Source organism: Streptopelia decaocto (assembly GCF_964273445.1).
Source record: "Streptopelia decaocto genome assembly, chromosome: 4".
Taxonomy (NCBI): Eukaryota; Metazoa; Chordata; class Aves; order Columbiformes; family Columbidae; genus Streptopelia; species Streptopelia decaocto.
In genome coordinates this window covers 15,118,610-15,132,524 of record NC_138658.1, presented here as the reverse complement: position 1 = coordinate 15,132,524, position 13,915 = coordinate 15,118,610, and the positions used below count along the sequence as shown (strand labels likewise).

The window sequence follows — 13,915 nt, the reverse complement described above, 5'->3', positions numbered from 1 at the left end:
AAAATTAACAGGATGAGAGACAGCTGCAGGTACCAGCAGTATACAAAATTCATAATTACTAAGAGTAACTGAAGCATATTATAGTATAATTCAACTGCAAAAACAGCTGGCACGTGCTATATTTGTCATATGAGAGCTTTGCAGAATGTACTTGCTACAGCTGGCGGATTTATCACCCGTCTGCCAAAATACCGAAAGCTCACCTTTTGTTTCCTCCTCACTTAACAAGGACAATATGGAGTAGGGACTGATCTGATTATTCAGCAGTTGAGGTTACTGCTCAGTTTAACATTAAAATCTCTTAATGTGTGTCTCGGGGGGGGGTTAACAACCAGAGTGAATCACTTGTCTAGCTCAATAGCCATCATTTTTCCTTATGCTTACAAGGTTAAACTGTTTTCTTTAAATACATATTCAGTGTGATGTAATTATAAAAATAACTTCTTGATACACAGCTGTACATGAGCCTGTAAACTCTGTTTATGGCCTGTGCTGCTAAGAATGCCAATGCCACACCTCAGGTCAATTATAGGAGACAGATTGTTTTCACTAACTTAAGAATTTTTAATTTAGAAAATTAAACTATTTGGATAGTCTTCTAGGATGATGTAACAGTAAAGATGGTTTGTCATGATATAAGAATTTCCTTATTTTCAAAGCCTTTTTACTAGCATAGTTACACTTGAACATAAGCTGCCTAGACACTGTAAGGAGTAGTGTTTGAATAGTTTTCTAGGGAGTTTATTTTGAAAAGGTATCTATGAATAGATACAACAGGAATTGCATAAAATTTCTCATTTGGTCTATAAAAGCTGAACTTTCACAAAACAGCTGTTCCTTTGGACTCCCATATTGAAAATTCTTCATCTTGATGCTCGATATTGATTACAGAAGGCAAATTGCAATAGCAGTTGTAAGTATTAACATACTATATTGATCCTGCAATTTTAATCCATCTTTAATTCTTATTTTATATAAAATGTTCACATGTTGTAACACAGGTATAATCTATATATAATTTTAACTGTTTAACATTGTTTAAGTCTCTGCCTATGTAGTCTTATTTATACAGCAGCTAGTCAAAAGATGCTGAACTGTTTTTATGATATCTACCTGGGATTGGTTAAAGGGGTTGGTTGAGAACAAGGGAATGAAAACTACCAGGCAGGTATACTTGCAACCTTCTATTAGCTCATCTATTGCAACCTTTTCTTTCATGTGCCATACAGCCATTTTTAGTCAAACTTTTATGAAATACTATTTAAAAGTTTTTAAAAGTAGATAATTGTTGAGAACTAAATGCAATCATTAAAAACAGCAGAGGCTTTTTGGAGATGGAAATGTGAGGTTACAGTATCTCCCACGTTACCTCCATTCCCCCGGAGCTGACAAAGGCTTTAGCTTCCTTTACAGTGCGTGTCATTTCAGCCCTAGGCTGAGCACTACGGGGTAAGTATCACCATTCTGGGCATTGCAATGAGCTACATATTCATGAAGGTGATTGCATTTCAGCATACTTGCAAATTGGGAAAGGAAAAGGAAGTGAGAATAAATTTGGGAATTTTTCTTCACAAAGATGTTTGAACCTCATCACACCATTTTTTTGTGACAGCTGTTGCTAGTGGAACAGACACTGGTCAAAGTTTAGAGCAGCTAGTTCAGTTTTGCATCTGCTTCTGACTAGAATTACTGAAGTTCAGAGGTTTTTTTGATCTTTGGTCATTCCTCTTCTTCACTGCTTGTGATTACAGAAGGCAAGAGCTGTTTCCTTTGAGTACCAACTCAAAAGATGTCTACCATAGCCCAGATATTTTGTTTTTCAATACTATACAAATTTAGGATCACTAAAACTCATTCAATATAAAAGAACACTTCAAAGAAGGTGACACTTTCCTTTTCCTCATGATGCGCTACACTGTTCTGTCTCACAAGTATAGAATGGTTTAGTTCTAGTTACTTCAAAGCACCTTCAAAAATGTCCACATGGAAATCTGGCTATGGGACACTAGTTAGAATGTTAATCAAAAAGCTGAATGCACTATGCAAATGCAGCTTATGTTTGTAGGATATTTGATAACATGCCTATAAAATGAGATTCAATAAACAGAAATAACCTGCAAAATGTCAAATGCTCTTGACAAAGTTCTCTGGATTCAAACAAATACATCTCATTTCTCTGCCATTATAGCTTTGAATACACATCATGAAGAAGTGCTGTGTAGTGCTTTTACTGTTTTAAGAGCAGCACTGCAATTAAAACTACACCATAAGCCCCTACAATGCAAGAAAGTATCTATGAAATTATATTCCACCAACTGATGTACCACTGTGTGTTAATCAGCATTTTTTTCTTCTGATTAATAGAGGAGAGCTGAGTCAACAAAAACTTCGCAGTCAGGAGCTTTTTTGTCAGCTGGAAATGGCAAATGAAAAGGCAACTGAGGTAAGATAATGACTGACGACTACTTTCAGTTACCACCTGATGCATGAACGCTAAGATCTTAACAGAAACCTATTTAGATGAGTTATGTTGGTGATTTAGAAAAAATTAAGCATGTTTGACAGAAGTAGTCATAGCTAGAAAACCCCACTGTTTCTGCTGACTGACATGTTCAAATGACAGGAAGACAAATTAACTTTACTCTCAAATTACACAAACAGGTAAAAGACAGATCAGCTTTCAGAGTTACTAATCTACCAATTTTAGACGATTCAGGAAATGTTTCTGGAGTCATTTATGCCTGTGTAAGCATGTGTACCTCTAAAAAGGAGGAGGCATTGCATTATGGATAACTGTAGCACATGCAGAGAGATGAAAGTCTCTGCATACTATACATACTTAGACTGTATGTGCATATATGCATATAGATAAAAGCATTATCCATTAAAGAGTAAGGGCAGGGCTGTTTTGGAATGTGCATTGTCCAATAATTAATGGCTTCTTTAGAAGCTGTCCTGTCAGCCTCATAAATCTGGGATAATATCCACTTCAGGATACATCCTTTTGTGTTGTTTTTTGTCATGCTCTATTATTTAGAGGAGAAAAATGGTGCTGATGTGAGAATAGATTTCTGTAAGTAAAGAAAGACTTTACACATACCCTTTGAAGAGAACAGAATAAACCTGTAGCAAGAGTATCATGTCATTTGTATTATCTAGTATAATTCTTTCCTTTTGAGTATAGCTAAAACATTTACATTGTAAGATTGTGTAAATTATATTATATGTGAGCTTTTGTGCATCTTTAAGATGGTGAAATGAGTAAAACTTCCTCTGCAGATTACTCTGGTTGGAAAATGCATATAGTGCCATAGTTGAGCTGGAAATTCTCTATAAATGTGTCAGCAGTAAGTCTTCAGTCTTATTTTAAGTGGTAAACTGTTCTGCTTCTTAAGTTCATCTTGTTTTGAAAGTTTTTGCTACAGTATGTGTGCATCCAGTACAAAGAACTTTGCATTTCTAATGAGTATTTCATTTACACAGGATGAAAAATTAATGATGGAATATCGACAATGCATCAGTAGGCTTCAAAGGCAACTAAGCCAGGCCGAACAGAGGGCAGCTACAGCATCTCAAAAGGTACAAAACTAACAAAACAAAGTGTTAACTAAGTGCATTTTTACAAAAATATTCACTTTGTATCATTCCTGAGGCAGAGGTGATAATTTATGTGCAGTATTACTAATATAAACAACAAGCTTGTATTTTGGATGCGTCGTCACAAGACTGATGCATATTCAGTTAAATGTGGCGTTCTGACAGGATGTTTAAGTGACTGTACAGACTTGCTTATGGAAAAACTTGTTGCGAATTAAACTTGTGTGGTTCAAAATGAAGGTGTATGATCATTTCCGTACTCAGAAATGGCAGCAAGTTAACAAAGAGGAAAAAAACCTCCCTAAATAACTGTGGCTCCTTTTACATGAAAACAGACCTTTTTAGCTTGGTGTAACCTACTGCAGCACTCACAAACAATGGATTCATGGGATAAAGAGCAAAAGTGCTAATTCCTAAGCCTCTGTCATGGGGCATCTTATTTACAACAGAGCACATGGTGAGTTGATGGCTAGAGACCCGCATGTATCCAAATGATTAGGCAGCACAGCTGTTTGGTGGCAATTCTGTTTGTAGTTTTTTCAGCCAAGTTCATTGCCTGGTCCAGTTCATTGTGTGGCTGCACAGAGTGTGGGGAGATGGTGTGCAGCGGTTGCAGGACAGAACTGATTGCATGGACCTGTATAGTGTTCATCAAATTGCAACCTTGAGTCCCTTCTCCCATGTCATGTGAACTCCCAAAGTTGCTAATTCCTTGTCTATCCACCTGCATTTTGTTAGTAGCCTCCAGTAGCTGTGTCACCAAAGACTGTTGGAGAAGTACTCCCCGCTGCGGGTAGCACCAGTTACTTGTAACAGACACAGAAAGTTCTGTAATGTCAAAAATACTGAAAACTGTGCAGACAGAAGAGGAAATACTTGTTTTTTTCCTGGCCATGGGAAGGGGGAAGGAAGAGATGGTGGACATATCTCACTACCATAGTGAACATGTCTAGTACACATTTCAGTGATTTTGAGGCCTTCAGACAGGCTGCGTCTATTAGAGCCATTATATGCCTACAACCTCCTTGTGCACCATTGTGATCACTTGATGAGCCAAATTGCTGCTGCCTTCTTTTTTCCAGTTCTCTTACTACTCAGTTCCAACTTTGAGCAGTATTCTTCAATATTTCTAGACATTAGGGATATTAGGGTTTCCTTCTCTTCAGAGAGAGAAAATTTAGGCTTTAATTGTCTAAACCTTGTGCTACCTGTAATTCTGTATTTTCTCTGCTGGACAGTAGGGTGTCCAGTATGGGGGGCTTATACATTGGGTTCACTTATTTGCCAAGCAATTTGATACTCAGGTTGGTCTCCTATTATGTAAAGGTGGTCTTTCTGCCTCCTGATTTTTTACAGTGATTTAGGAAGCCCAGCTGCAAATGATAGCTTTTTAATGTGAGTGATCCCATGTGAGTTGCCGAGAGGAAATGTTTGGTTGATCTGAATTGTCCAATTAGGACCATTGGCATTTTTTTTCCAACAGCAGTGGATAAATGGGCATAGCTGCCAAGCTACCATAGCATAAGCTGTGTTTCCTGGCTCTAAATGCTGTATCATGACAAGGTCTACCCAGCTGGTGAAGATTTGCTCTGAAAGAGTGATTTTATTTTTATTTTTATTATTATTTTTTTTTACCTCCTGTTTGTTATGTGGATCTGTTGAGCTCTAATGCTTCTGAGGTGGTATCTTCCTTTAAAAAATGTGGTCACGTCACTTTTCAAGGGAGTAAATTCCTAGCCTCATTGCCCATATAGGAAGAGGTCTTGCTGTTCCTGAGAACAGGGATAATCAACTGTTCCTCACTAGTCTCTCTCTGAAGGGTAACAGAGATCTAATGTTTAGCAGCTGAATAGTTGTCCAGGTCTTATTGCCACTTTACAACTGCCTTGCCCTCTCCAGCCTGGCAGATGTCACTGCTGCCGGCTGTTGGGCATGGCTTCTGCGTAGGCACATAAGGACTTCTGTGCTAAGCCCCTTCCCCACACTTCCCTCATTCCCCCCACAACGTGCTGGTGCACTGTTCCCACTAAAGCCTGGAAAAAGGAGCCTCCAGCAGTACTGCTACAAGACTGTCCACTCTTCTGGATCTGAAGAAATGTGTTTATTCTCTTCTAGGTCTCAGGAGACTGAATGTTCAGGTGTGCTTCCTCACATTCAGCATGGTAGCTCTTCCCTGTATTCTGAATCTGTAGGTTGAGGGCTACTTTGTGACTTGGCTAGCCTCATTACTTTATCCAGCTTACTTGTAAAATTAAATCCAATAAAGGCTAGAGCTAGACTATTAGGGAGTCTAGAAATTACCTTTTTTGTTCAATGACTATAAATTTTAGCTTATTATTAAATAATAGTAATTCAGTAAGAAACAAAAAATACAGGATAATGATTGTAGGGATTTAAAATGTGTGTATGCTATGTTAATGTCTTTAAAGTGCACTCCTGCTACTTAATCTTTCATCATCTTGAATTCTTTGGCATCTGAAACAAGACAAAAGCAGTAGTCATCTACAGAGTGTATTGTAAATGCTCCTGTTTACCCCAGATTCCCACTTACCTGTGCTTGTTCCCTCTCCTTCGTGACACCTTCCATATTGAAGTTCTAATGATATTTTGATCTTACAAAACATTTTATAAGAAACTATCTGGTTTTAATTACAGCTCACCCTGATAACGACACAGAAGAAAAAAGCTGCTCTCCTGAGGGATCTGGAAAATATTTGAACACATGTACTGTTCATTCATACCTTGTTGGGGTTAAGAAGATTTCTGGAGAAGCTTCATATTGGAGCATTAAAATTAAATGCATAGCTTAGATAAAATATTTTCTGTTTTATTCAGGTAAGAAGGGGGGTATCTGTATGCATAGTAAGATTGTAAGACAACTGCAAAATGTTAATAAAGTTCTTTAATGTAGAAAATGAAAAAATCTGATACAGTGCTGTGGCATAGTAAGTCTTTTTTTTGGTCTAAAAATCAGCAGCTCCAGCTATGACAGGATTGTGCACTGGGATCAGATACCATTATATTGAAATTCATGAACAGCTTTGCTCCCATACAGTCGATACCTTTAACTTTTCTTTGTAGTGCAGTGACTTGGGAACTTTTCTGAGATGCACTCAGACACTAATTACATCATGAATGTCGAATAGTTGTTGTTTTTATGGTAGGCGTTACAATTGTGAAATGCTTCCATTGCCTTCTATTTTTAAGAATTCAGATTGGTTTGCTCTAGGAAACAGTTAACAAAGTGCCACTACAGCTGTTCATACAGCTGGTTTCTAAGGACCGTAATTTTCTTCAGTTGTGCTGCTTGTTCCTAATTAGTACGTTATAATTGTTCTTTTCTGTTGATCTGCTTTCTTGATTTGTATGTCTGGGATCTCCAGTTCTCTATTAGTTTAGCTTGCACAAAGCCGGTGAAGTCATCCAGCTTTTGCATTTTGAAGTAGTGTGTTTGAAGTCTAGAGATGCCAGATGTGGGTATCCTCTGGCGTACATGGTTTTCTTTGATAGCTAAGCAACTTTATATAGATTACTCTTAACATTGGAGGTGAACTCTGTTTTCTCTTTCAGAATACATTATAAACCTTTGATAGGTGTAACTGATTTTGAAGTGTTCCTATCTGGGACTTAAAGTGATATAATTTCTTGTCCTTCCTTTTAAATATGAAGAGTATAATTCTGGTTTGCAACTTCTGATTCAGTTGATGGATAAGGCTTACCCAATGCTTGATGAATAGTGTTGGACTAAAAACACATCTGTTGCAGTGGATCTTCACCATATTTGCATTTTAGAGGACAAACCTGGGTTGATCACCACATGGAAGTAGGAGATTGTGCCACCTCCCGAAAACCTGGCTGGTCTTGAAGTAGAGCCGGCAACATGCGTGCAACCTCAAGAAAAAAATTCTGCTTACTGCAGAGGAAGTTCATTACTATTTCCTACAGTTGTGCACTCCTTTACTAGTGCTTTCAGTTTGATATGTATCTGTATCCTTTGTAATCTATTGTTCTGCTAAAAGACTTCAAAGATTTTTCAAAGCAACATGGACACATTGTCTGGAAGCTCCAAACGTCTGTTGTAGTGCAATTTTCATCCATCAACTGTGTCTATGATATACAAGGAGTTAACTAGCACCTTATTTTCATTAGCATAATGCACATCTGAGATTATGACAGACCACCTGGAAGATTTTGAGTGAGCTATTAATCCCATTCACTCCTTAAACAGATGCTCTAGCTTGTGAAGTGAAAGCCACCTGAAAATACCAGGTAACCATATGTTTTGGAGCAATGGTGTTTGTGTATTTGTTTCTTGAGGCACAGAAGGGCACCTGCTTGGTTCTCTTCTAATTATAGGAATATTCATTTCAACTTGTGGTGTAGTTGTTGTGTAACCATTATTTGCCAGAATGAGTTGTGCTGATGACACAAGCACCTAATAGTTAAGGGGCAGCAAAGCAGTTACCGCAGATGAAACAGGAAAGAAAAAGATTTCCCCCTTTCATCTGTCTGTCTAATCCTCTGAGCAGCTAAAAATTGATCAAATGTATCTGTCTGAACCAGAAAAGAGAATGTGGTCAAGTTAAGCTCATCACCCTATGAGCACCTTCTTCTTTTCTGTTTGGCTTATAGAGGAGGCTGCTGGCCTGTTCCTCACAAGTTGTACTTTCAGAGCAAAGGCACTTGTGGAGGCAAATAAAGCTTGAAGCTTGCTGGTTAGTTAAGTTTTGCTTTTTCCCTCATGATATGAGATTGTTTCATGGAATTCAGCAGAAGGCTTTCAACCATCTGTTTTGGTGGTTTTACGTTTGTTTCTATTGATGTATATGTACTGTCACTCTTCCAATGAAAAGTTTTTGTCTCCCCTACTTTCCTCTCCCACCCTAACACTAGTTTTTGCTTATTTAAAAGATTCCCTAGAGTAATATTAATGCTTCCCATTGTGTAAAACATTGTTCTTGACTGTTTATTTAGGAAAAGAGTTTCCACTCAACAGGTGAGAGAAACTGACTATGAAGGCAGCATGACTTTCGTTTTGGGTCTTCCCAAGAGCCCTATCCTTTCTGCTCTAGGCCACATCTTGAAAGATCTATCACTGCATACAGGAAACTGTATGCAGTCTTTTTAAGTGGTTGGCAAGCTGCCCTCAGCTCTGACCCAGCTTACTCAGGTGACCTCAGCAGTGCAGTGCCTTTCAGAAAAGCTGCTGTCAGCCAAGATCTGTAAAGCAGCTGCAAGAAGGTCATTCATGCCTTGAAGAGCTTGTAGTCTTAGGAGTGCCATCCTTTCATCTTGGAAATAAATTTTTGAGGAGTGCCACTCACAATTGCCCACAATGTGAATGCACACAATACAAGTACAGATTTTGGACCATAGCTGTTTTTCAAGATGTATTGCTGGACGTATGCCTTTACCACATCTTCCTTTTCTTGCTCCGCTCCAAGTCTGTTCTGTGTTTCTGCATCTCAAGTTCAGAGGAAACAAGAGGAAAGGACCTATTGTGCCCTCACACCTTGTCTCCTAGAGATCCTGCTGGAACAGCCAATGGTCTCTGTCAGCATCGCTTCACTACAGGCAGGTCACGCTGTGAATGTACACCCAGCATACTTATCTCAAAGAGCTACAGGTAAACCTCATGTTCCTCTTCCAGTGGAACATGTATGAAGACTATCGACTGTGGAAGGGCATCGTGTATCAACAAATGTAAACTACTGGAGGTATGTAACATCCCTTTGAGGATCTCAAGGTAAAAACATACCATTTTCTGTTGATTGCACTGGCACAGCAGCAAGTAAAAAGACCCCATCGTATTCCTTGGAAAAACAAAAAAGAAATCTTGCAACTACAGTGTGCATGTTGATACCTGTAATAATCCAAATTAAATGCTTTCCTTAACCATGGAAGTTGTTTGTATTGTTGCAGTGAGGTGTTTATCTAAAAACCCAAACAAAACAACTACTGCAAACTCTAAAACACTGCTGGCAAGGATACTGCAAAAATGTACAGCATTTATTCACATACAGACAAAAAGGCACAATTCTACTGAATATTTTAACAAAAAAATACAGCTGTCTTCAACTAGGTCTTTATAAATACTTCAAAAAAGGGAGAAAATAAATACAGGATTGGGCCATGTAATATAAAATAGTCATCTCTACATATACTTTTTATTTCTATCTGTTTCTCTTCATGCACCTTTTTCAATTAATTTCAGCTGAATGGACACCAAAGCTAGGCACATAGTGAAAAATCTTCTGTACAAGGTTTTACAAATGTAATGACAATTGTCGCAGATTTCTGAAATTAAGATTTATACACAACACCTATAACCCTTCATTTAGATTTGTGTGAGTTTATAACCTAACAAATGGCATTCCAGGAAACTTTACAGAAGTTCAACTAGCCTACAGTTTGATAAAAACACCAATCATAATCAAAGATCTCTTGGTCAGTCTGCACAAGGAAAGGTAACGCTTAAAAACAAATTCAGCAAATGGTTCTATCTCAGTAAAATACAGGGGAGGGTTTGTATTGTCACTTTTGTACTTACGACACTTCTGCTGAGCGCTAAGCATGGGAGACAAAACTAACCTACAGAGCTGGTCATACTGCAGTCTTCTTACAGCTTTTTGGTTTTGGTTCAGCTTAACTTGAAACATTAGAAAGCTTATTAACCTAAACGCTGGGGAGCAAAACAGGTAAGGCATTAATTCTGCACAACATTAGCATTCATAATAGTGCAAATTAACAAGGTACCTCTTTCAAACTGGTGTGAGGTTAAATGTTTACTTAGAATTGAAATTTAGATTATTCCACCTATGGCTTATCAAACATTTCCCTATATGTTCATGAGTTCTTTCTTACAGAAAATAACAGTGCCTGTCTGCAAAAAGTTGCTGTATGTCAAGTAGAACTTGTCTGCATTTACCTTTTGTCTGCTATTTGATCAAATAAGAACTTTTAACACATCCCGAGTGACTACATCATTTCAGATTCTTCAGAGCCCTGTTTGACTTTTACCTCTGTAAGTCAGGAGGTTAATCTAACTTCTTGGGACCAGCAGCGGTATTTTAAAAGTACACTAATCTTACACAAACTTACCCTTCCTCAACATCACCCCAAAAGGTATCAAAAGGATAAAACTTCTGAGTATTGTAACGAATGGCAGGGATGCATTCTGTTGAAATATTTAAGTGATAACTTGCATAGCAAGATAGGGTGTTAATAAGCATTTTTTTTTTTCCTTTTTTTAATTGGATCCTCTGGAAGACTTGGTTATGGCAGAGTTCTGTATTTTAAAGTGTTCTCTGCTCAGGAGGCAAGGGTTTAACATTAAAAACTAAGTGGATGTGATAATGGCAGGCTAGGAGTAGAAGTGGGGGGGGGGGAACACATGGGTGTTCTTTATGCCTGTTTTTTTTTCTGTAACACATTGCTGCTTAAAATTTTTCATGAGTACATACCTGACTTCAGTCTATGCAGAATTTCAAAATTTACAGGCTCCTAACAATCCACTGTTATATGTGCACTCGGTACAAAACAGTATCTTAATTTTCTGTTAATATTATTGCTCATAGCTTACTAGTTATTGCCATTTGCAATTATTAAAAAAGTACACAATCAGAATATGAGTTCCCTCTTCCATCAAATCTAGTCCAGAATAGAATGAAATATTTTTTCTTCATTTGACTGTAAAGAGCTAATCACAATTTATTGCCTTTCCATTTTAGTCTATTTAAAAATATATATTCATATCCATTTTAAAGCAACCCTTTAGTGTCATAAGCCTGGCTTTCCCAATACATACCATTAGTGCATCTGTGGTGGGCTTTGGGAAATCCTACAGACTAGTGCCTTAGAATTTTTTTCTTGAATTGTCATCATACTCCAGGAGGCAGGTGACTGACTAAGCAGTGATGGGCTATCCCACAGGGTGCAGTAACCCCCAAGCCTGTCCCCTTTCTCAGAAATGAGCCATTTGAGAGCTTCCTCTGTGCTCAGTCTAACTCTTCTCAAGCCGTTGCGCTGCAAGGCAGCTGCAGCCCCTATCTGTCCCTTCCTTTTCTCCAGTATAACGTCATGGTCAAATCTGGTCATCGTGTAGATGTATTTACATGTACACTCTGGGGTTTATGGGGGGTTTTGAGCTGCCATCTGTGCTCAAACTGAATGTGACAGAAAACATTCTGCAAACAGAGAAGATCTACTACCATCCAAGGAGAGTGCCCATTTGTAATGGGGTTTAGCAGTGCACTATGGTTGAACAACCATCTTCAATTCAATACATACTACTTAAATTAAGACCTTGTGCTTTTCCAGAAGGCAGGGGAAGGGAGCAAAATTTTATCAGTGCTTTTTTTTAGCTAAAAGGGGTGAATGCAGCCTACTTCCCTCTTCCTACCCTGGCCCCTTCTAAAAGTGTTTTTTGAGTTACTTCAGTGTTCATCGCAAATCCTATTTTAGTAGTGATGTCATTTCTCTGCTTACTCAGGAAAGTTGCAAGTAAAGGAAAATCAAACTTCTCGCAGAATTGACTGGGGGGGCAGGGGGAAAAGAAAATACCGCTTTAAGTGCATGTAAACATGTTTATACAGCTCAGGAATAATGGGTTATCAATTTGTCAGTCTGTAGCCATGTCTAAGAACTCTCCCCTCTCACACCAATAAATCATGTGGAGTTGGCTTGTAGGCAGTGACTCTGCTGACCACGGTGCTGTGTCCCTGCATCCAGTCAGGATGCCAGGATGCTTCTCCTAATAATGTCCGTCCTTCCGCTGATAGCGCTGTTTGGGCTGAGCCTCTGCTGCCTGCACTTTTTTTCAGCCACTTCGGTCTCTGAGTCACTCATTTCGGCATCGGGGATGTACCCATCATTCTCGCTGTCAGGCTTTAGCTTCCTTTTTGCCCTGTCCTTCGGTGAAGCTCTGCCCATGCCCAGGTAGGGGTAGCTGGAGTTCTGGTGACAGGTCTCCTCTGGGCTCTCACCCTGCTGTTGCCTCTCCCCCTTCTTTGGAATTCGGAATCCACCCCAGTTTTTCACTGGGCTCGTGGGCGTCATAGGCACTTTAACTACTGTCTGATTAGAGTTTACTTTGACAAGACCCCCGTTGCATTTAGGCACTATATCCCTCCGCGTGCCAGGTGCGGACCTACCACTGGAGTGGTTCACAGCCCTTTTATTTTCTGATTGCCTCTGAGAGAGTTCTGTGGGTCTCAGCGGTTTGTGGTTGTGTTTAGAAGTCTTTTCCTTTAACTCTGCCTTGATCACCTCACACTGTGGACGATTGTCTCTTCTTTTTCTGTGGTCTGGTATAACGATGCCATTTTTCTGCTGTGCTGGTACAATCCGTGTTTCTGCAAAGGTCTTGTCAAAATTTAAAAAGCTACCTGGAGCTGCACCGCCTTCCCTTTGGCTGGGCTGCCTCAGCATGGATTTGCTGTCATTCCCAGAGCTGTTTCTTACTCTGTCTCTCTTGTGTGATTTTTTCAAAGAGTGGGTTAGAGATGTGCCCATTTGTTTCCTGAAGAATGCAGAATGCCATTTCAAATCTTCTATCTTAGGGGCATTAGGGCCCAAAGATGGACTGTTGAACAACACTGTGTTTTCCATTGAGGAGAATGAGGAAGGCACACCTTAAATGTAAAGAAATTAAGTTAAAGTCAAGCAATTCCATGTCTGGGTAAATACCACTTTTCAGTGTACCTATTTTATCTCTGTTCCTCATGCCTGACATTCTTCAGCATAAATAGGTATTTATTTGCCTGTACAGCACCTTCACATCACTATTATGTGGCTATGTTGTGGTTTCATAACATACTGCTGGTGTAGTTTACTTTCCTGTAGCTGTGCTGCACCTGCAGCAAAGATAAATCCTAGCACTGCTACATCCACTAAAGCAGAGACACTTCTGAAAGAAGGGGAGAAAGGCAACCAGCAAGTGGATCTGATTGATTCTGTCTAAAATATAGCTTATTAGCTACCAAATAATATAGATTAAAAACATCAAAGTTACTGCATTATCTTTCTGAGAAAATAATACTGTCAATGAGATCAGGCAGAAAAAAACATGTTATTTTAAAACCAGAGTGCTACCTTTTCAAAATTCATTTCTTTAAAACGCCATTATTAGTGCAGTGGCAGTAATAAACCACAGACTTACTAGGTACCATACGGCACCGGAATGTAAGTCACGGTCTCTCTGTCGTAAGGAGTCATTACAGAATCACACCAGAAAGGATGTGAAGCAGTGAGCCGTTCAGTGCCCCATGGATAAGAACACAGACTTACCAGTTTCTACAGCAATGTGCCCACCTTTAGA

The 13,915-nt window shown here is 39.0% G+C and overlaps 2 protein-coding genes across 17 annotated transcripts in view; one reads left to right on the top strand and one right to left on the bottom strand.

Moving 5' to 3' along the window:
- SCLT1 (sodium channel and clathrin linker 1) overlaps positions 1-9,460 on the top strand; it is a 48,382-nt gene extending 38,922 nt beyond the window's left edge. For all 3 annotated transcript variants that reach the window (XM_082051588.1, XM_082051586.1, XM_082051587.1), the window contains 3 exons: positions 2,365-2,443; positions 3,484-3,579; positions 6,253-9,460. In XM_082051588.1, coding sequence (XP_081907714.1) covers positions 2,365-2,443; positions 3,484-3,579; positions 6,253-6,315 — 238 coding nt within the window. In that variant the 3' untranslated portion in view covers positions 6,316-9,460. The remainder of the gene's footprint in view (positions 1-2,364; positions 2,444-3,483; positions 3,580-6,252) is intronic.
- A 125-nt stretch (positions 9,461-9,585) lies between these two features.
- Positions 9,586-13,915, bottom strand: part of JADE1 (jade family PHD finger 1) — a 46,349-nt gene continuing 42,019 nt past the window's right edge. For all 14 annotated transcript variants that reach the window (XM_082051578.1, XM_082051572.1, XM_082051573.1 and 11 more), the window contains one exon: positions 9,586-13,229. In XM_082051578.1, coding sequence (XP_081907704.1) covers positions 12,328-13,229 — 902 coding nt within the window. In that variant the 3' untranslated portion in view covers positions 9,586-12,327. The remainder of the gene's footprint in view (positions 13,230-13,915) is intronic.